This window comes from Aulonocara sp. 'chitande type north' Nkhata Bay, linkage group LG14, assembly GCF_057382095.1.
Source record: "Aulonocara sp. 'chitande type north' Nkhata Bay isolate Kocher_YH1m ecotype deep benthic linkage group LG14, A_spYH_male_GT1.1, whole genome shotgun sequence".
In the NCBI taxonomy this organism is placed as follows: domain Eukaryota; kingdom Metazoa; phylum Chordata; class Actinopteri; order Cichliformes; family Cichlidae; genus Aulonocara; species Aulonocara sp. 'chitande type north' Nkhata Bay.
In genome coordinates this window covers 6,990,007-7,012,964 of record NC_141357.1, presented here as the reverse complement: position 1 = coordinate 7,012,964, position 22,958 = coordinate 6,990,007, and the positions used below count along the sequence as shown (strand labels likewise).

The following is a 22,958-nucleotide window of genomic DNA, read 5'->3' as shown; positions in this document are numbered from 1 at the left end:
ACGACATTTCTCTGGGGTCTCACCGTCATTCTTTTCGACCATCAAGCAAAAGATCACAAATACACATTTAAGTTTCAAGGTGTCCGCTCTGCTCTGAGCGGAACTTTTATTTTGATGGTTTGTAAGGCTGGCAGGGGGAACGCTGATCGAATAGTTTAATCCTTCGGTGAGTTAAATCAGTCCTCACCTGCAGTATTTTATTTTATTTTTATCAGGGGAAAATCGTCATATTTCCTAACTAAAATCGGACTTTTAGGTTCAGAAATAAAAGCAAATGATCAATAAAGTCATAATTCGTGTATGTTTTATCAAGAGACACATTTAGAAAAAATAAACCTGAGCATGTTTATAATGACGTATTTATGACCTGTTGCTGATAACTCGCAAAGATTCGATCGCATTGTAAATCTTTTTTTAACGAGTGTATCTTGGCCTCAGATCCTTGGATTCCCCTCCACCGCAGAATTTATAGGGTCGTGTAATGGTCATTATTCGGTATTAATTACAGATTGTTTCCTGGATAAAAACAATGATCTTGGATTGATCACTGTCCCTCATTAATCTTTAAGGCTGGAGATGAGCGGACTGGAAAGGAGAGGCTCAAAAGTCTTAAATCATCTCTAATTTGCCACGAAAGGTTACAGCCCAATAAAAATCGATTAACCGTGGATATGGATGCTGGCAGCTCTGTGCGGTTCTGATATAATTAAAAGCAGACATGGTGCTCTCTCTCTCTCTCTCTCTCTCTCTTTTATTAAGATTCCCGCTCCGCTGTACGGGGAGCTTTCTCAGAAGAGTGCGCAATAACCTGATATGAAACACTGCTGGCACGGAACGGCCGTGGATGTTTTTTACGTGACACCATTACAAGGACATTATTAAAAGTTCTCAGCGATCCTGCTGCGCGCGCCTGGGTTTGCGAGGGAGGGGGTGGTCAAGGGTGGGTATCGGCTGTCAGTCACGCATAATAAAGGTTTACCCATGAATACGCTCATGGATACTTTCCTCTGTAACGGAGAGCAAATCGCTGTGTATTTGCTCTTTTTTTCACGCCAGACGACCACAGCTTCATCCTACCCCCACCTCCACATCCAGACTCAGAGCGCTCACTCAAGGGGGGGGGGGGGCATCCTGTTTGCTGCTCGGAGTGACCGAAGGTGTGAATATCAGTCAGCCCTGGATGCCCCGCTCATGCACCTCCCTTTCAGTCACCACCTGTTCCCAGACTCGATGTGCCTCCACGCGCTCACATTGAGAAGCGTCGGTTTCGGAATTATTCTGTTTAGAGTCGTACACTCTGCGTGACCTTCCCTTTTTTGCCGCCATGCATCTCAAGACCCCAATTATTTCTGACTCATGTTTAGATACACGGCCCCTGTTGTAATTACGCGTTTCCCTTTTGGAATCCAGCGTCGTTTTAGGTTTCTATCAAGGGCGGACATCTGAAGAAGAGGTAGCTTACTTCGAGGTGCTGGAAACCGCCATCAACGTCATCAATAAAAAGATTTTTTTTAAATCTATCTATCTATCTATCTATCTATCTATCTATCTATCTATCTATCTATCTATCTATCTATCTATCTATCTATCTATCTATCGTGTTTTTAAAAATGTGCTCTGAATATGGTAAATTAAGACGCACACCATGTTTTCGCCCCTGCCAGTGTTATGCTGATGCTGATAATAATAAGAGGCTGTAGAGCTAATTGTGTACTGATGCCGGTAGCGGAAAAGGGGAGAGAGGGGGCGGGCGAGTGGGGAGTCAAATGGGCCTTTGCTCAGTCAGTATGTGAATGTGCAAATGGAAGAAGACGTCTTGCAGAGTTGGTGTTTATTCATACAAACTGAATCAATTTGCAGACACAGTCGAAATTGAGGAGAAAGGAGCGCTGCTCCTGTCTTCTCACCGTCTCCTATTGTGGATCGGGGAGGAGGCGTGACCATAATTACTGCAGGCAATTAGCGAGCATAGGCTATGTCCAAATGCAGTGGAGGTGAGTGTGTGTGTGGGGAGGCTGCTCGGTTTGTTTTGACACCTCCGGGAAAAGACCTGTGTAGTTACAGGGGACGTTCCCAGCGTTTAGTTTATCACCAGGAGAAGTTTGTGCGTGTGTGGAGTAACAGATGATTACTAGTGGAGAGTCTACAAAGTTATGCTGAAATTATAAAAAGCTCTTCTTATTTCCAGCCAGCAAACTTCCCGACACTGACCTGTGCACGGCGGTGATTAGGATGTGGTTTTCAGTGATCAAAATACTTATCAGTGAATAATTGTACTAAAATGTAGGTAGAACGATGAGCTAAGACTTAAAGGAAACAATAACGATTCCTTTTTATTGTAAGCATGTTTTTATAAGCAGTGGTTACTCGGGGCTAATTCCGAAGAAGAATGCTTTGTTAATTCCAGAGTGAAATCAAGGAGAAATATTTTAGAAGATTTTGAAAACAAATTATACTCTAAGTATTTATGCAATAAGCAAATTTACACAGTGTTTAGGTTAGCGTTTAGGTTGTCTGTCTGCAATAGCACTGAGCTTTATACATACATAGAAGTAACTTAAACATGACCTGCAAAGACTCAATTAGAAGTATAGGTCTGAATTTAATTACTCCGATATTCAAGACATGGTATGGTTGTGTTTGTCAGTCAGCACAAAATCTCAGATTGTGTGACTATTCAAGAGACTTAATTTGCTTAAAATCTGCTACTATTTCAACCCAGTATTGTAGAGACCTGACAAAGCTGGCAAGCTAAACTCAGCAGAATTCAGTTCAATTCAATTTTATTTCCAGAGCGCCAAATCACAACAGCTGTCACCTCAGGGTCCTTTATTCTGTAAGGCAAAACCCTAAAATGATAAAGAGCAACAATCAGATGACCCACCCATGAGCAAGCAGTTGACAACAGTGGAAAGGAAAAACAAGAAGAAAACGCCAACAGAATCAGGCTGAGGGAGTGGAGTCCATCTGCTGGTTGGGGGTAGATAGCACAGTATTGTTAAAGAAAGATTTAATAATTATATGTAGTGCGGTACTTTAAAGTCTGGCTATTTCAACAGTTAGTATGTTTCTTCTTAGGTTCTTTTCCTGTGTTAAATGCATTAGTCTGTTATGTTTTTCAAAATATCACTCTGCAGAGTAAAGGTGTATAGATAGATCCACAGACTCTGAAAGATCAGGTCAAGAATAAAGATATTGGCAGCTAGGTGCACTTTTGGGGGGCCTCTTTGAACAAGAAGACCATTCAAAGTAGCTACTTCACAGGATGCAAAAGACAAAAAGTGAACAAACACAAAGAACCAAAAGAAAATATAAAGAAGTATAAAACATAATGAGATCATAGAATAGAGAAGACGTGTTTGATTTAAAAGGTGAATAAAAAAATCAACTAAAAACATGCAACTGAAATGCTCAATTATAATTATCTCAAGCACTTGCAGTACTTGAGCAAAAGGGGGGAAAAGAAAGTCCAGCATCTTGCTGTGCAGTTCATGTTCAGAGAGCCAGAATACGACAGACGTTGCCAAATGTGCACACATGGCACGACATGTTATCCATCCTTCCTGGCAGACTCCCTTCCCGCCCTCCCCGCTCTCTCCTGTCGGCCCTTTGAAATCTGCATCACTCCGGTCTCATTTCTGTTTACAAGGCTCAAATTGCTTCCACACACTTTATTTGTAAAAGTCGATAGATGTGCAGAGGGGAGAGAGAAGGAGAGAGCGAGCTGTGCCAAAAGCGGTCACGGCACATGCATTTTTTACTCGCGCGGCAAATACCTCCACCGTTAAACATCAACACGCAGTCATCCTGATGAGTGGTCCGAGAGGCGACAGTCTAACAAGCTTCTCCTGACTCATCAGTAATTACCGAGTCTGGCCCGCTGCTTAACTGATTTCGTGCTTGCATGAAATGAATGATGCTCAATGTAAAGTTGGTCTGAGTTCCACTGCTACTCCTCCACCTCTTCAAAAGTGCCCCTGAAGAACTTCTGCTGGTTGATGCTTGTTTTAATTGCAAGGATTTTTCTTTTTCAATGAGATTTACTGTTTGGGTGGTCTGACTGAACATTGGAAGACAATGGAATAGGAAAGAAAAGGCAAACAATCGCTGAAGACAGGCAGGGAGGAGAGGATGGTACAGGAGGGAGTTGCGCAAAAGGCTTTATTGCCTAATCACAAGTCAAGTGGTCAAGAATGAATGTGAATATCAGCCGAGCCAAGAATAAATAGTCCTCGGCACCAGTGGTTCTTCCAGTGGGGCTTGGAGCCCTGAAGATTGAGGAGAAAATGAAGGAAAGTTTATGCTTTCATTATTTTCTTTGCCAGAGAATCACAAAATGAATCTTTCCCAAACTTACAAGTCCAGAAGTGTTTGGAACAAAGAAAATAAACAAAAAAGAAAAAAATTGAAAAAAGGGAGGTGCAAAGAAAGGAATAAAAACATAAAAAAAAATATTACAGATTTGACAAATAAAATGGCAAAAACAGTACCACTTTCATTGTATAGTATGCAAAATATAGTATGTTATTAGTGTGGTGAGGCCATTAGTGAAACCAAGTGGAGCCAGAGACCTAACAAGGCATGAAATGTCCAAAAAACACAACTTTAAAGTTTTTTGTTGTTTTTTTTTAATCTGCAGATTAAAATGAATTTAAACACCAATAACAAAGAAATGAGCAAATAGCTGTTTCTGTTCAAAGAATGAACACACTTATGGCTCAGAATGGTTTCACACTGACGTGTGTAACATGGCCAGCTAGTATCATCGTTTGGTGTCTTCTTCTGCCTTCCCTCTTTCTTAAGTATTTTAAACTGTTTTTAAACTGTTCTTATGATGCTTTTCTGCAGCACAGGCTTGGGTCTTATTGGATGCAGATTCACAGATTGTTACTAATATTTTTGCTTTATTCTTGTGTCAAGTCAGATACTTTCTGTTAGTATACTTTTTAGCAGGATACAGGCCTGGCAGAGGTAGGAAGTGAAAGATTTCAAAGAGTATGAAAAAAAAGTGTGAGATTTGTCTAAAGACCCAGAACAATTGTCAGGACACAATGACTTGACCAAGTCAAGAATTGTAGATTTAAAGAAAACAATTACTGGAACCCTGCAAAGGAATGGATTGTGAGGATTAAGACCAAAAAAGAAAATTCTATTTCTACAGAAAAGATTAAATGAAACTAGAGATCTTTGGCCACAGAAACACTGCTTAAAAAGATGAGAGACATACAACCCAAAGAACAGTGTGCCCCACAGTGAAGCACGGTGGTGGGAGTATGCTGCAGTATGTCCAGAAGTGGGAATCACACTAAGGTGGATGTTTCATGAATATATAAAAGGATATGTGAAGATTTCAGGAGAAAACCCAAAGCGCTCAGCAACGAAACTGGGTCTAGGTCACTGGGCACAAATCAGGATTGTTCAACGTGTTGAGGTCTCCCAGATAACTTCTAAACCAGCTAAAGATACTAAGGATAGATTCTAATGAATGATTTTTATTTTTGAATATATTTTTCCATTCTGGAGAAGGATTTGTCTGCAAATAGGGTGGAAAAACTAAAATGAGCCACCAAGTTGGTCATATATCCAGTAAGAAGCCTTTGTCCAATCAGATGTCTAGAAATGCTGATCAAGTGTCCAAATATGCTCCTATCAAGACAACACACTTCTTTAGGGATTTGCTAGAGATATGAAACCTCAGTGAAATTTTAATAACCAGATTATGTGTTCAATTTCAGTCCCTGTCAACAGTTTTCAGACATATCTGAAAATTATGGTGTATGAGGTCAAATGCTGGTTTCTTTATTTGTTCTTGCTGTTGTTGCAGTAATACAAGTGGTCACTGAAAGAAGCTAGGACGAGTAGGAGATAAAAACTGGTAAAATCAAGAAAGAAATACAATAAAAATGCTTCAAAAGTGTGCAAACGTCTTGATGAATGCTCAATCATCCAGGTAAGTAAATCTCCAAAAGTTGATTCTGTTCCAGATGAACAGAATCAACGTTTGGAAAAGTGTGCAAAGTTTCCTCAAAATAAGGTTTAAACAGTGTTTGTCCCATGCCTTACAGTAAAACAATTGTGAATCTTGATGGCATTACCTTGGGACCCAATCACGCTATGAGGAATCTTGGAGTCATTTTTGACCAGCATACGTACTTCAATGCTCATATTAAACAAATCTGTAGGACTGTTTTCTGCCATTTGCACAATATCTCTAAAATTAAACATATCCTGTCTCAGAATTATGCCAAAAAAAAACTAGCCCATGCATTTATTGCTTCTAAGCTGTATTCTTATAATTCCTTATCCCCAGGATGTACTAAAAAATCCTTGACTGCTGATGTTTTCTCTGTATTATTGTGGGATCTTTACCTTACAATATGAAGCGCCTTGAGGTGACAGCTGTTGTGATTTGGCGCTGTGTAAATCAAACTAAACTGAATTGAATCTTTACTGTGCACATGTATCAGCGGAGAGGCGAGACAGATGCCATCTGTGCCATTTCTTCAATAGATTTGTCTTCCAAATTTATGTGTGTGCCACATCTGTCTTATAATATCTCAGACAGCTTAACATGCACATCCAGATATTTGCAAACAAAATAACTTTGATTTCAGTGAGTGCACAACACAAATATAAACCACTTTATTGTGAATGCTGAGCCGGCACAGCACATAAAGTAGTCATTAGACCTGTGACTGCAGTAATTGTGTAATTAATATAAAGTATTTTATAGCTAGGCTTTTAGTTCAAAAGACATTCCAGTAAAGTTTGGTTTTCATTTAAAAAAAAACAACGCAGTAAACATTCCTCAGTGTGTGCTCTGTGTGAGAAGACTTTATGCATTTGTCTTAAAGTCTTGTCGGGTTTTAATGAAGATTTGACACTGTAATTAAATAGTGTTGAATAAAGATTGTTTCAATTTAATTGATTTCCCTGTTTGATTCTTCTTAAAGTTCAATGAGCAAATTGGCAATGTAAAAAAGTATGCCATTCTATTAATATACTGTATGCTGCCTTAAAAATATGGTCTGAGCCATTTGATCCATTAGGATGTCTTGGAAGTGAAAGCAGATGGGAATCACTCTCTGAGCTCATTCCTTTTTGTCCAGTCCATCACCTGCTGTCTTTAATTTATGCATGCTGTTTTGTCTTTTCCCTCTCTGCTCTTTTAAAGTCTTTAGAGGCCCTATGGGTTTCAAAGGGTCAGAAAGGGGCAGGCTTACTGTCCTATCAAAGACAGGCTGCAGGATAAGCATAGTATACCACCTGTCCTTGGTGCTCTGTGTCAACACTGCTGGTGTCGCTGTACTCATGTATCATCATCTCCACCCCCGGCTACTTGTACAGTGGTTCTTCCTATGCACGCAAACACACACACAAACACACCTTGAAATCCAAGACTAACTGAGCAAATGCTCAGAGTTAGTGCTTCTGCTCTCTCACACACACAAACAAATGTGCGCACTATGAGCACAGGACCCCTACTGTCTGACAACCATCACACAGAGACAAATCAAGGAGTCCTGCTGCTAAAAACCCACCCTTTCCTCACACTTCACATCACAGAGGACTCTTTCTGGCCCAAGCCAAATCTGTGGGGGTTGTTTAGCTGAGAAAAAGGTTGTCTCCTGGTGAGAAAGTCAATTGTAGGTCCGGGGGTCACGCAGGGAGTGGAGAGACACTTCCAAAAGTCTGTGAAGATTAAAAATTAGCCTTTCAAATGACAGCTAAAGTTAAAACTACACAGGTCATCTGTGGGAGTTTTTGTTTATCCTTTCATTGAAGAGAAGGTTTCACAAGCTCTTCTTATTAGGGTTCAGTTTCCTGTCCTGCTTTCCCTGACTGAAAGGTCCCAGGAACCCCCACATCTGGAAAGGAAGCCAAGGTGGAGCATGATGATCCAAAACTGGACACCAGACCTGAGTCTGAGTCAGAAAGTGCCAGCTTCTCAAACTTCTGGATCACTTTCCTAACCGACTGAAAGGGAACCTCTTGGCGCCACTCACTTCTGCTGTTTCCATGAGGCTCCCTGTAGGTTGAGCTCTTACTAAGAAATACGTAAACAGGTGGGGGTAGGCCACAGCGCAGTCTCAGTCTGCCCTGGCCCAGGCCCAGGGCTGGGACCACTCCAGCATTGCTGAAACGTGTTGGCAGTGTGGCGAGATGCTCCTGGGTTAGAGGGTTGTGGAAGCTTAGGGTCCCTCCTCCAATGTTTAGGAAGACCCCAATGGTTTTGATCTGAGGTGGGATGGTACAAAGTTGTTCACAGTTCCCATCATACACTGCCCAAAAAGTCAAACTGTGCCTCTCAAGCCACCAGCCATTAGAACCATCCACTGAGATCACACCTGAGGGAGACAGAAAAGTTTCAGTTTTCTCTGCACTTTTATGGATTTGGTTATGCATTAAAATAGTCTTTAACAATTCCTGGCTCTGGGGATAACACTTTGGCCAACGCTCAAATATCCCAATAGCCATTCAATTGATTTTTACAATATTTTATTTATTTATTCTCCTAAGACGATGCATCTGTTTGACTTTGGTGGCTTTCTTACTTTTCCTCTTGCACCACCATGAGGTTGACATTTGTAGTGTTTATAGACACTATCAGATCATTAGTTCACATTGCTCAATACTTTTATAACGAGTCAGCTTAATTAATGTTATTCCCATCTGTGTGGCTAAGTTAATATAATGTAACTAAAATAAGCTGACAACTGTACAATAATTTAGGGTTGAAGTAAATAGCTTAAGGAATAAATCAAATGCTACTATAAACTGTAGGAATTTCATTGTGTGTTTGTTATTTTTGCTTAGTGGAAATTGTTGCTCTTATTTGTCTGTGATGTAGTCTGGATGCTGAGGAGGTGAGCCACCAACTTGGTGGTATCATGGATAAACAAGGAGAAGACAAAAGACATCTTTCCTTGAAACACCACAGATATACCCCTCCTGCATAAACGATACCCTCCGGGACCATCACCGCAGCCTGGACAGGAACAAGAAATGCTGTGATTCATAGTTATGAGTTACAACACTCTCAACGATATTGCTCAAAAGAGTGGGAATAACTAAAAAGAATATTTAAATCCAAAAGATGTGTTGAGTTTTTGTTTAATGTTGTGGTCTGCAATGGTGTTCTGAATAAAATAAGTAAGAAACCAAGTTTCTTTTTATGTTAAATCTTTGTTTTGTTTTAATTTGACTGATTTCATTTCATTTCATTTTTGTGTTGTATTGGCAAACAGAGTGAATAAATGTCTTTACTGAGTGTCATCTACAGCTGGGTACTGTTCTGATACTGTGAAGTATAAAGTTGGGCGACTATGAAAAACAACATTTTAACTTTGTTACATGCATGTCCTCTACGAGTTTATATCTTAAGTGGAAAACTTTAATTTTTTGTGTGTTTTTTTTGTTGGGCAACATGGTGGTGTGGTGGTTACCACCATTGTGTCACAGCAAGAAGGTCCTGGTTGAAATCCGCTGGCCACCTGGGACCTCCCAGTGTGGAACTTGTATGTCCTCACTGTGCCTGGATAGGTTATTTCTGGATACTCGAGCTTCCTCCAACAGTCCAAAGATGTGCATGTTAGACTAACTGGTGATTCTAAATGAGCTGGAGGTGTGAATGGTTGTCTGTCTCTCTGTGTTAGCCCTGTGACAGATTGAGAGCATGTCCAGTGTGTACCCTGCCTCTTGCCCTATAATAGCAGGGATAAGCTCCAGCCCTGCCTTAATCTTGGATCGGTTGAATATAAAAAGATCCAATGATGTTTATTCAGAAAAACACCAACAAGGAAACCTCAGTTACTCACATCACTGCCGTTGAATGTGATTTTAACCACTAGAAAGCATCTGATCTGTCACACACACATATATCCACAAACACAAATCCAAATGTCTTGATGCATGCTCAATCATCCAGGTAAGTAAGTCCCAAAAGGTTGATTCTGTTCATCTGGACGTAGCGTTTTCAGTGAGAGAAATGTTTCATCACTCATCCAGGTGACTTCTTCTGCCTCAGCTGACTGCAGGTTTCTCCAACCTTATAAAGAGTATATTGCACAATGACTGAAACTAGCACCACTGAATGAACAATAGGCTGTGAAGTCAGTTCCTTGATCATTAATATGTACATTCTCATGACCATTTATTAACAACTACTGATCAAAGACCATTGATCATTGATCAAAGACCACTGATGGCTGCAATCACAGCATTTTAAGATGGCGAAAGATGTACCCTTAGGCCCCCTCCTCAATTCAGACATGGTCTTTCCCTTTTCATCTGACCGAAGAATGATGGACACCATACATTCTTGCCAGTCATACAGTAAAACATATCCTGTTTTCTTGCCCCTTTTTAACTGGGGAGACCATTATTGACCAAATAAGCTTCATGTTGTATTGTATAAGATTTGAATTTAGTGACTGACAAATAAACTCATTACACTAGAGTTTACTGAGGTCAAAGTGAAAAGACAATAAGGGCTGTTTTAATATAAACTTGTGTCTAAAGACACTTCTTGTTCTAAATGGAAGACTTGTCCTCTGTTGGCCATTTAAAATAATGCAGATTTAACGTTTGGCTGTCTTCTCAGTTCTCCATTGTTATCAACCTGCTTGTACAGCACAGAAGAAAAGAGGAGGGAAGCTGTAATGCTACTGATTTAGACACTGTGTGTGTCTTCCTATGTGTGCCATGAATAATTAAGTTGTTGTTTTTACCAATCTTGTAGATGGAGCTATTACACACTTCCACCTCCCAGTAGTACTGCCCCCGTGCAATTACTACATCAGCACGAATATGATGGAGAGTCCCTGGGTCTGAGGTCATCACAGGTCTTCCAATTTTGCCTTCTGGAGCTGGTACAGGGGGATTCTCTTCGTGGTAGGTGACAGTTAAAGAGGAGTCAGAAAGACGGAGAGATGGTGGGGCAGTTGAAGCATCAAGATGATCCAGAGCAAAATGCAGTCCTAAATTAGGCCAGAGTAAAAATAGGACAGAGCAGATCAAGTACAGCATGTAAACACACACACACACTCTCTCTCTCTCTCATATATATATATATATATATATATATATATATATATATATATATATATATACACATATATATATATATATATATATATATATATATATATATATATATATATATATATATATATATATATATATACACATATATATATATATATATATATATATATATATATATATATATATATATATATATATATATATATATATATATACATATATATATATATATATATGATTACCTACCAAAGACAGAAGCCTCCATTTCCTCCTCCCGGAGATCTACAGCACCATCCACTGGTGTTATCGTGGAACTGGCAACACTGGAATCTGGGCCAAAAGAGGGAAATGTCTAGGTTACCTTATGAGAATCTTTTGGGTTGTTGCTTGAAAGTGAGGTTGCTATACTTACAGTATAAACTGGTCTGACCTGTTACTTTACTGCTGTCCTCCTAAATGTGGCGATGTGTGGTGAGAAATAATGAAATACAGAAGAAAAATGCCAGAGACATTAGTCATACCGCATAATAATCCATTTATTTATTTGCACAATCAAACTTTCCATGACTCTCTGACATCTCTCTTATTTAATCACAGTACCCATCTGAGATTCAGGATGAAGCATGTATTATTTATCAAATAAATATGCCAGAAAAACCAAACACATTTTATTTGCAGCAGAGGTTGTTGGATTGGATTGTTAAGTAATAACATAATGATCCTATTAATAATGACCATAATGACCCAAGTTTTTAAAAACCTCACAATGTTTTATTAATGAAAAGGATGTCTTGGATAAAATTTCAATATGGACACTGGTCTTAGAATTAAAACCTTTTCATTACAAGAATTTTTGTACTTGTTATTAATCTCTGTCTCTCTTCCACAGCATGTCTTCTATCCTGTCTTCCTTCTCTCACCCCAACCGGTCGCAGCAGATGGCCGCCCCTCCCTGAGCCTGGTTCTGCCGGAGGTTTCTTCCTGTTAAAAGGGAGTTTTTCCTTCCCACTGTCACCAAAGTGCTTGCTCATAGGGGGTCATTTGATTGTTGCGTTTTTCTCTGTATGTATTATTGTAGGGTCTACCTTACAATATAAAGTGCCTTGAGGCAACTGTTGTTGTGATTTGGTGCTATATAAAATTGAATTGAACTGAATTGAAGAAATTCAAACTGAACAGCAACATATTATTGCTGAAACTTCCCCTTGTCTGAACATTTGTCCATTTTCATTGCCTTTTTAATCATAGTGCCTTAAAAAAACCCTATCTGCCCCCTTATTGATTTGGGCTTTTTTTTTGCATATATGTCACACTTGAATGTCTCAGATCATCAAAAAATATTGGACAAAGGTAACCTGAGTAAATATATAATATGATATATAATATATAAGCATTTTTCACTGATAAGTAAATACAAAATCATCATTTATAAACTGCATTTTATGTTTACTCTTGTACAGGAATGACACTGTAGGGGTATAAAATTTTCCTAAATCACAATTAAGTTAGTAATTGTGGCATTAAACCATTAAACCTCACCAGTTAAAACCTGACTGGTCTGTATTCAAAATATAGATCTGTTTATTGCTAGTACATATATATAAAATGTTGATGACTCCACCTTTTTTCAAAGATGTTGTCCCTCCTTCTCCAACCTCACCCATTCTGTGCATCTTAGGTGACAGATGACAGGTGGGTAGTCGCTTCTCCTGACTCTTGACTTCAAGCCATTGGTATTAAAGCTTTTTCACATGACTGTAGTAGTTCTAGTTCCCAGTCTGTTGATCCATCTCATTCATCTTTTTGGTTGTACCTGTTTGTTTTTGTTTTTACTCTACATCAGTCAGACACTTTAGTCTATAGTGCCAATCTTGTTGAATGAATGGATAAGGGGATTGAAAGGGGTTTTATAAAATCAGTCTTGCTGTTTTTATATTTGCCTTCATCAGAGGCACTAGTAGTTAAATTACATTTCAAAAAGGTTACCAAAGGGGATTTATTTGACTGTACAAAATTAACCCATAAGAACCCACGGTGACACCTTTACACATTGAGGAAAGTTCCTGTTACATTTTCAACGTTGACGTGCTCGTAGTTTTCCTGACACTGGACCTTTTATGGGACATTGAGTATTTTATTTGGGGTAGTGTATATTGTCTATGAAACAAAATATCCAATGCCCCATAAAAGGTCCAGTGTAATGTAACAAAGCAATAAACAAAACAACAAAATACAAAAAAAGATTTAAAAATGTGCTTATCACTTCCCACAAATATGATACACAAAAAGGGTTGAAACAGCAGGCGGCACTTAGAATTGGAGATTATGTATCGGAATTTCAGGAGCAGGACCACGCCTCCAAACATGCTCCTTCCGGCTGTCATCTGGGTTCCCCCAGTTCTGCAAGCTGATCATTCTTGTTTACGTGCCCCACCCTCCCTCCCTCCCTCCTTCTTCTCCATTCTTCAACTTCTTCAATTCTATTTAGTACACGGGGATCTGCCAGGCCCGGGAGCCATTGGCAGTCCCCTTCGAGGCCTTCCCCAAACCGCAGCTCAATTCATGTCAAAGCATTGACTTTTACCTAGTAAAACACTGTCAAAGTTAAAATGAGGACATGGGCCCAGCTAGTGAAATAATAGATTTGAAGAAGTGTGCATGAAGAGAGAACATGGAACAGCTTTATCAAGTAATAGGCTACAGCTCTGTTAAAGACACTAACTAAATAATAAATAAATACATAAATTCTACTGTAAAAACATTTATTTAAAAGAAAAAACCCTGTAATTTTAGTAGGCCAAATCTGATCTACACAACTGGCGTCTGATCTTGTCATAGCTATGTAAAGCTTGCAATATGTCACAAATACAACGGCAACTAATAACAGTGACGTGAGCAAAGTTACCAAATCTTAGGTCCAGAAAAGCTTTTGCCGTTTGTATTTGTTAATTTATTTGTTAATTTATGTCAACAGATATTTTTTTTATAACTAGAGCCTGAGTAACATTAGCTTGAATACTTTAAACAGAATATGTTTTGACAGTAGTGCCAGTGTGACACTCAGCACTGCATGCTAACACATGCACTTGCTGTTGTGCTTATGGGAGCCTGGCTAGGCTCACAGTTTTCACATAAAGCCCATCCCTGAATGGGTAATTATCTCAACAGGAAAAAAAGCTACAAGGTATCTTTTGATTTTGAAAACTAAAGCAGTGATATGTAGAGATGGACCGATCCGATATTACGTATCGGTATCGGTCCGATACTGACCTAAATTACTGGATCGGATATCGGAGAAAAATAAAAAATGTAATCCGATCCATTAAATATCACGAAAGCACCTCACAAAACTTGCAACACTCCGTAACTCACCTCAGAACGTTAGCACGTCGGAGCAGTATGCATCACGTGATAGAGCGGCTGTGGCATGCAGGACCTGTGGTGGTCTGGATAGCATTTGGAGCTTCGCTAGCAACCCGGCATTTCATCTCCGACAAAGTTATCCCCGAGAGAAGTAAAGCAAGTGTGTAAGTCCATCTCTGAATGTAAAGCATTCCTGCATTAAGCTTAACAAGCGACTGCCTCTTCTTGCTGCTACTTCAATCATGAAACTGCTTAACGATCAGCTGATCGGCTTTTCTGTGCGAGTCTGTGTCTCTAGTTTGCTTTTGGCCCACTTTGCACCAGAAAGAGGAAACCAGCGGCTGAACAACAGCAGCACGTTTAAGCTTGATCAGCTGTTGTTAGAATTTATTTATTATTACTTTCTACACCAGGATCTTTTTCTACGTAGCTGACGGCTGGTAACTGTGCAGGGGCGGATCTAGCAAAGTTTAGCCAGGGGGGCCGATAGGGCATTAACAGGGAAAAGGGGGCACAAAGACATACTTTTCTTTCTTATTCTCATTTAAAATGTCTAGCTTTTAATAAATAATTATCTGACAGCCAAAGTTTTAATTTGATGCAAAATGAATAGAAGTCCATTACTGTATATAGTAACTATTAAGTCTAATATATATACCCTAGTAAGCTATAGTACTTTTTCCTTTGTGAAGGTACCATCTGTGCAGTCTGCAATTTTGTTGAAGAAAGATGTTGAATCTATTTAATATTTCTTGAAAAATAATTGATTTCTGTGCATTTTTTTTTCCACACTGCATCAAATTAAGGTTGATTACGTCGATTAAGCATCATGAGGTGGAGCGTGAGGGGTGGTTCCCTATTTTTTATTTATTTATTTTTGTTGTTGCTGGGAGTTGGAACCCTATTAGTTAGGTTGCTTAATATATATGCTAAGTACTCTTTAAAATACCAGAATAGGGAGGATGGTGTAGGTTTAAGTTTATTAGATTGATCAGTATTGCTGAACTATGAAATATTTTTTTTGGATACAGGTATAACAGAATAGCTTTAGTGTAGTTGTTGTTTTAAACTTGAGTATGAACTTATACAAAATGCAGCAAGATATTTAAAAAACAGTTTTGTTGATTAAAAAACACTATATCGGATTCATATCGGTATCGGCAGATATCCAAATTTATGATATCGGTATCGGACATAAAAAAGTGGTATCGTGCCATCTCTAGTGATATGTGGAGTAGCCAGACTAAGCTAGCTTAGTTACCAAAAAAAGTACATACAATAGTAAAGTACCTAACTCAAAACTCGTCATACAGTTAACTTTATTCCTGTAGATGTTTATTGATATTCATTACTTACTTGCTGGCCTTGATGTGCCATAAGAAGGCAAACAGTATAGATGTTAACTTTAGGTACACATTAAATAAGCGGTAACCTGAATTCTAGGCATGCTGGCAAGTGTATTTTGTTTTCTCTTGAAACACTCAGACTTGTTTCCATAGGTTTCAAGTGTTTCTGTGCTGAGCCAAGCAATGCTGTTTTGGCTTTTAGTGTACCTTGGAAGTATTAATAATCTTTTAATTTAATTAATCTAAATCTATCTATCAAGAGACACTTGTTCGATTACGGGTTTTTGGCTACTAGTGTTGTGCAGGTTTTGGTATCGATCCAGTGCCAAGTAAATACAAATTCAGTATTGGTGATACTGATAATTTAAACTTATGTAAGGACTTATGTAAGGAAGAGTAGTGTGTCAAGATTTATGAATGACAGGGTAGGGACAGGCTTAGGGCGTCGGGGGGTTCCCCGGAGGCATCTTCCTTGGGGGGCTCAACCCGGGGTAGCGGTCACGTCCGGTTGGGGGCTCTGTTGGCTCTCAGGTGACTGTTTCCTCGCGGCTGCGTGCAGCGGGGCTAGGGGAGGGTCTGTGCTGACGGACGTGGGTTACTGACCTGGCAACCTGGCTGCCCCTGGGTGGGTCCGGGATGGGCGTGAGGTTCTGGGGGCGCTCCGTCTCTGGGCTGGGGCCCGGGCCGGGCCTCGGGGGCTTGGGTCCTGGTTGGTGTGTTGCCGGGGTTGTGGGCGGGTGGGTGCATGGGGGCCCGGCCCTGGAGCAGGGTGCCGCCGGTGCGTCGAGCCGCCTGGGGGGCTCTTCAACTGGTGGGGGGGATGGTCACATCTTGCAGGAGCTTTCTTCTCTTCAGGAACTCTCTGCAGGAGGGGGAGATACAGGAGAGGTGGAGGAAGATCTCAGCCTGGGCGTTTACCGTCTTATGTAGTCTGGAAGATGTGTGGATGGTGGGGTGGGTGCAGTTTTCTCTGTGGTGGGGTTGGGTGGACTGTCCAGGGCTCTGTGGAGCCGGAGGGCGCTACTGCACTGGGCCCCGGTCTGATGGGCCTGGGCCCCCCTTCCCTGGCGGGTCGCGAAGGGTGGGAGTGCCTACTGGGGTCAGCGGGGGAGCTGGCCCCAGGGAGGGGTTACCTGCCCCTCCCTTCCTTCCCTCCCCATCTCCAGCTGCCTCCCTCTTCCTGCTCCTCCACAACCACCCACACATGCAGGGCCTTGGAGTGGGGGTATGTCACCAGGGTGCAGAGGAGGCTACCCCCCCCCCCCCCCCTGTCCCCTTCTGGCTGCCTCTGCCTCAATTTTATCCCACAACTTAGACATTCACATTATTCACACTCTCATTACACATACATATAGGATCTTGGGGGTGGGCACAATCACGGAGTCCAAATTACCATCAGGGTGTATACCTCACCCCTGACGTCGTTGCCCACCTCTCAATTTTAAATACACTTAGTCATTGAGGGCTAGCAGGAGGGACTATGCGCTTACCTGCTGCTCCTTGGCAGGTAGCTCCATGCCCTCCTGGGTTTTAATTGCACCTTAGAACACATATGCATCAACACTACAATGAGCGGGTGGAGGGAGGTTTGGAGTCTTCTCCCACCCCCATTCTCTGCGGCCTGCTGGAGCGGGAGGGCTAGTAGGAGGAGTTGGCCGTCCGACTGCGGTCTGGGGTGTGGGGCCTCCCTGCTGCTGCGGAGTCGGGGTGGTCTGCCTCTCCCCACCGCAGGGAAAAGGGTAACACCACCTGGGTCTGGGTGCAATTCCCCCCTCCAGGGGCAAGGGCACCTAGACCCGGTTTGTAGAGTACGCTTGGGGAGTGTGATCGTGTGTACAGCGTCTCTTTATGTCTGTCTCCACGTTGGTTGAGTGTGGAGTAAGTGCATATGAGAGCATGAGGGTGGGAATGGATGTTTGTGTCTGTGTGTGCCTGTATGTCTGTGTCTATATGTCAGGTTGGGTATCAGACGCCACCTCTCTGGGGACACCTCAGGCCCTCCAAGGTTTGGAGGCCTATCTCCACCCACCACCACTTCCCCTGCCGGTGGCGGACTCCCTCAGGTGTCGGTGTGTTGGTGGTTCTTTGTGTCTGGGGGTGGGCGTCCGGGTACACACCGGCTCACTCCTTGGCGGCCGCTTGTCGGGGCCTGGGGCTCGCTCGGGCCCCTTTGGAGGTGGGGTGCCCCCGGCCTCTCGGCCTGGGGCTCGGTCACTCAGGCACAGCTGGGGGCCGGCGGAGCTCACGGGCGCGTCACTGCAACTCCCCCTGACTTCTGCTCCGCGGCTGCTGGGCGAGCCCTCATCTGGGACTCTCCTCAGCTCTTACTGGAACAGTGGCGCGGCTGCCCCTCTGTTGGTCTTCCATGGTCTCTTGTGTTCTGGGGGCCTCTGGATGTCTGGAGTTTTGATCTCCTCCATACCCGCTTCACACCCTGGAGGACGGGGCTGTGGCCCCCCCACACTCCCTAGCAGATCATTACATGGAGAAACCTTTGGAATGCAAGCATGCTGATCCACACAGGTATGCACACATGGGTATTCACAGACGCGGACTAAAGCTTTCTTGGCTTTAAGACATGCATGCGCTCAAAGCACACTGTGCGCTGTCTATCTTGCGTGCTGCACAATATCGTTTATTATTTAGTAAATATTGATATCTATGACTAGCTAGTTTATTGTGATGGTGCTTTGTTTTCTCTATTATTATGTTGCTCTTTGTTGTTTGCTGTCTCCTCTGTTTGTTTTTTTTGTTTGTTTGTTTTTTTTTCTCCATACAGGTGACCCAGGAGTTCTTTTTTTTTTTTTTTCTCTCTCTTCCCCCCCCTTCTCACCGTCTCTTCTCCCCTTTGGTTTTCTTTCTTTCTCTCCCCCTCTTTCTCTCATTCATTCCCCCTGTCCTATTTATTAAAAAAAAAAAAAAAATGACAAAGGATGAACTGAAGCTCTGCCATCACGTAATGTCACATACTGCTGTTTCTGATGTCATTTAAAAAAAAAAAAAAAAAAAAAAAAAAGATTTATGAATGACTGATGAATCATCATTAGTTTGCCAATTATAAACACACTCTAGGGACCATTAAATACCGGTGAATGTACTTTGTACCATACTTTGTTAATGCAACAAATTCCAACTTTCAGCTTTTTATCAGTTTTTTGAAGACCTGAAATGTAAATTTGTCTGTCTTTGAAACACTTCAAATACATAATGATAAAATAGAAATAAATAAATAGGACAGAATATGTTTCTGTTCTAATACAATAATTAATTCATTATTATATGTATTTATTAATTTAATCTACAAATGATACAATATAAAGGTAATCAGTCTGTTAAAATAACAACTATGATGACCAATAATACGTGAGTACAGAGTCAGTCTCTGTGCTGGGGTTCTAGAGCTGCCTGAGGGATATCTTTCCTCCTGTTCGTTTCTTTTTTGTGTGCTCCTTCATATCTTTATATAAGTTAATAATGGTTGAGGGACCAGGAGAAAATTTCCTTCCATCTGCTGCGCTTTCTTACTGCAGCCTACATGTTGCTACTCAGAGCCGCTGAGTCACATGACCGCAGGACAAATAAACACACCAGAACAGGAAAGAGGGTGACAAAACAAAATGTGCAAGCATCGGTCCTCTCGTGCAGAGAACTGGTGATTGCACAGACATCTAGTGCTGTGTGATACTGCAGATTTTGGTACTGATCTGATACCAAGTAAATTCAGGGCCAGTGGTGCTGATACCAATACTGATACAGATACTGATACATTTAACCTATAAAGGCAGCATGTCATAAATCATGAGATAACTCTTAGTCAATTTGCAAATTCTGAACACATTTTATTTAACACTGCAAAATTATGAGTTTTACTTTCCACAATAATGACACCTTGCAGCTTTTCATGTATTTTTAAACTGGGTTTTCTAGAGACCTGAAATGTAAATATGTCTGTCTCTAAAGCACTTAGGGTCAGCTTGCTGTTTAAATGCTCTATATGGTATAAATAAAATAGTCGTGACAGGTAACACAAAAAAAGATCAGACATTTTTGATAGGGCATGTTTGAGGTGTATTTTTTCATAAAAAAAAAAAATAAAGAAAGAACTTTGAAAATCAAAACAAAGTATTGATCCTATCCCTCTAGTATGAATCTTAAACCAATTCAGCATTGCTATCAATACAGTTGGATAGATTTGAATTGGATAATTGGTTTTGCTTGACTGGTGATTCAAAAGCAGTGATGCTGTGAGACTGGTCATTGTGTGTTTCGGGGGTTAAGGGAGTCTCAGCACCAACTGACAGACTCTTCTGGCTTTATCTGTTTGTTTTTTATTAGCGCTGTCACATTACAATTCATAATAATGGTGGTCAACAAAATCCCAACAATATTATTGCAATACATGTGTGAAATGTGGAAAGGTATAATAGCTAATAAGTTTTAAAGATATTAGGTATGATCTGTAAGTATAACTGCACAAAAGCTTACAAAAACAACAGTGATATAATCAAGTCATGATCTGGGTTATAAATGGTTATTGTCAGTGTAGTATTATCTTACCAACAGTAATAACTCCCTCTTGTGAATGTAGCATTGGAGAGTTAGGATTCGGAAGTGGGTTAGACAATCTATTTTTTTTTTAAATGTGCTATCAGGTTTATGGCTACTATCCCAGACCCCAAAAGGCAGAGTACCTACCTAGCCTACCTAGACCACATTGTGTTTAAGTGGAAATGCCAGAATTTCCCTAAAGGACATCTGACCTGCACATGTGGCGGGTGATCCTCAGGTGAGGCCTCTCTGTTGACATGATTAGATCTCATGCTGGGATGTTTTGGGAGGCAAGATATGGCAGATGACCAGGTCAAGCACGGCAGCTCCACAGGATGCCGACAACAGGGGCACCGCACAGAGCACATGGGTTGACGGCGTAGCCTCGCTCCCTCTCCAGCTGCTACACACTGACCACACATGGTGTGAGAGCATGGCAGGATCAGAGTGATGTCATAGTCTTGTTTACAAGCTGGACAGTGGGGGAACTGCTGCAAACAATCTGTGTCTTTGCCCTCATCCTCTCCCCTTCTGCATCTTCCCACAGTCAACTCCTTGCTCGTTATTTCAGAAGAACCGTGTTTCATTGCTATTTAGGTGTTCTGTCTAAATGCAATGTCATTGTAGATACACTACATCAATTTTTTGTTTGAGATCCACAGCTGTCTGACTGCATGTACACAGCCATGGTCTTCACAAGGCATCAGTCAGTAGAAGCAGCATTCGAAATCCGTTCTTCCAAACAAAAGGGACCACGCGTGCAACGTCTGTTTATAAAGATGTCCTTTTAGCAAACCGCAGAGATGTTCGAATGGGAAGTGGTATCCTCCTGTGGCCTTTCACAAAGTGAAACTGCAGAATAGGAGGAGCCCAGCTGAATAGATGTATTCTTGTTGTGGTGTCCAGTATGCCTCCCAGCTGGTTATGAAGGGGTGAAACCGGTGGAATGACCAAGCAGATAAAATATGGAAAGAGAGAGACAGACAAAGAGAGAGAGAGGGAGTAGGAGAATATGATTAGTGGGGAGCAGGAGAGAGGAGGCCAGCCTTTTGAAAGGTACTTATTGCCTGGCGTTGCCATGGTTATGGCTCTTCCTGCAGAGACTCACAGCTGCAAGATAATGCACCACAAAAACCCACTTGTGCATGCAGGCACACACACACACACACACACACACACACACACACACACACACACACACACACACACACACACACACGTGCACAAAAGCTTGCAAAAACAACAGTGATATAATCAAGTCAGGATCTGGGATCTGGGTCGAATTTCCCAGAGGAACCCACCCGAGGGATTAATAAAGTTCTATCTTATCTTATTATTTTGCACTAAAAGATCAGTGTTTTGTACGTTAAAACAATAATTAACGATGACAATGTGTGTGATAAAAACATCTTAGACAAGCATGAACAGACTTCTGTGATCAGTGTGATTATCTGTTTTGGCAAGGTCCCCGGTATTCCTCATGGGAATTCCTGTGAACCACGATCACATAGTTGCAGTATTGCTTAACATAATACCAGAGAAGTTTGTCAAAGCCTGTAATCTCAAAGGGCTCACACAAATGTATGAATTTGTTACTGTAGCATGGGAGAGTTAGGATTCAGAAGTGGGTTGGACTAAGCAAATTTTTTTCATATTCAGAGAAGGGTTTGGGGGGCTAGTGACATATGGGTATTTTCTGTCTTTGCGGAGCAGTCAAGATATACAGGAAGGTGGGGACAGAGAGAAGGGAAAGGGCCGTAGGTCAGACCCGATCCCAGGCTGTTACGCATCAGGCAAGTGGCACATGTTCCCTCGCTCACCCACTGAGGTAATTGGCGCTCAAGAGGAGTTATTCGATTGCTCCAGTGAGCCAAATTCATACATTTTGAAAATACTACACCATCTGTCCATGGTATCCCAGCTACCATGGGGTGAGAGGCAGGGTAGAGACAGACAACAGACAACCATTCACACTCACATTCACGCCTATGGGCAATTTAGAATTACCAGTTAACCTTACCCAACTAAGTGCATGTCTTTGGACTGTGTGAGGAAGCCAGAGTATCCAGAGAGAACCCACAGAAACCTGGGGAGAACATGCCAACTCCACACAGAAAGGCCCCAGCCAGGTGGTAGAATCCAACTCAGGACCTGCTGATACTAATATATTGCGAAATAGTACCGAAGTTCACGTGTAGACTTGTTGTTATCCCATAACACTTTCAGCTATTGTACTTGTCCTTGCTGATATTTCTTTCAACAAGCTCCACCTTCTTTCTTAATGACTCACTTTCTCAACTGCTATGTGAAACAGTGAGCCTGGAGTACCTGAAAAGAATGCTCCCAAAGTACAGGTAGCACACCTGAGGACCTGAAGGTTCAAACCAGATATTCCCTTTAAAAAGAACTGTCTAACAATGCCTCATGAAAATAGGGCACATCCATACAAAAACATTGACAAAATATTTAACTACATATATTTAGTTTATTTGAGAAAATACATTTATGATGAAAATATCTCTTGCTGTCTATTACACTCTACATGTGTGACTGCAGTGACAATTAAATGACCTGAGTAGTGTGCAAAAAATATTTTTGCATTTTGCTCACCATATAGAGATCACTCGGGAAAGGCGAGTAGTGAGTAGCTTCCAC

General features: G+C 41.3%; 1 protein-coding gene across 1 annotated transcript; it reads right to left on the bottom strand.

Moving 5' to 3' along the window:
• Positions 1-3,564: 3,564 nt before the first annotated feature.
• Positions 3,565-22,405, bottom strand: LOC147313989 (uncharacterized). The gene is made up of 6 exons (XM_086260737.1): positions 22,324-22,405; positions 20,516-21,221; positions 11,477-11,498; positions 11,293-11,376; positions 10,731-10,979; positions 3,565-8,348 (listed from the first exon to the last, which is right to left on the bottom strand). Exons 2-6 carry the CDS (start codon positions 20,888-20,890, stop codon positions 7,810-7,812), a joined length of 1,269 nt encoding a protein of 422 aa, XP_086116863.1. The 5' UTR covers positions 20,891-21,221; positions 22,324-22,405; the 3' UTR covers positions 3,565-7,809.
• Positions 22,406-22,958: the final 553 nt, after the last annotated feature.

What these genes read in the sequence shown, in the direction of transcription:
- LOC147313989 (XM_086260737.1), bottom strand. Translation starts at nt 20,890, where the DNA reads ATGAAACACGGTTCTTCTGAAATAACGAGCAAGGAGTTGACTGTGGGA. An exon ending in ATCACCCGCCACATGTGCAG is followed by an intron (nt 11,499 to 20,515) that starts GTCAGATGTCCT and finishes CGCCACATTTAG; the next exon opens with GAGGACAGCAGTAAAGTAAC. An exon ending in AATGGAGGCTTCTGTCTTTG is followed by an intron (nt 10,980 to 11,292) that starts GTAGGTAATCAT and finishes GGCCTAATTTAG; the next exon opens with GACTGCATTTTGCTCTGGAT.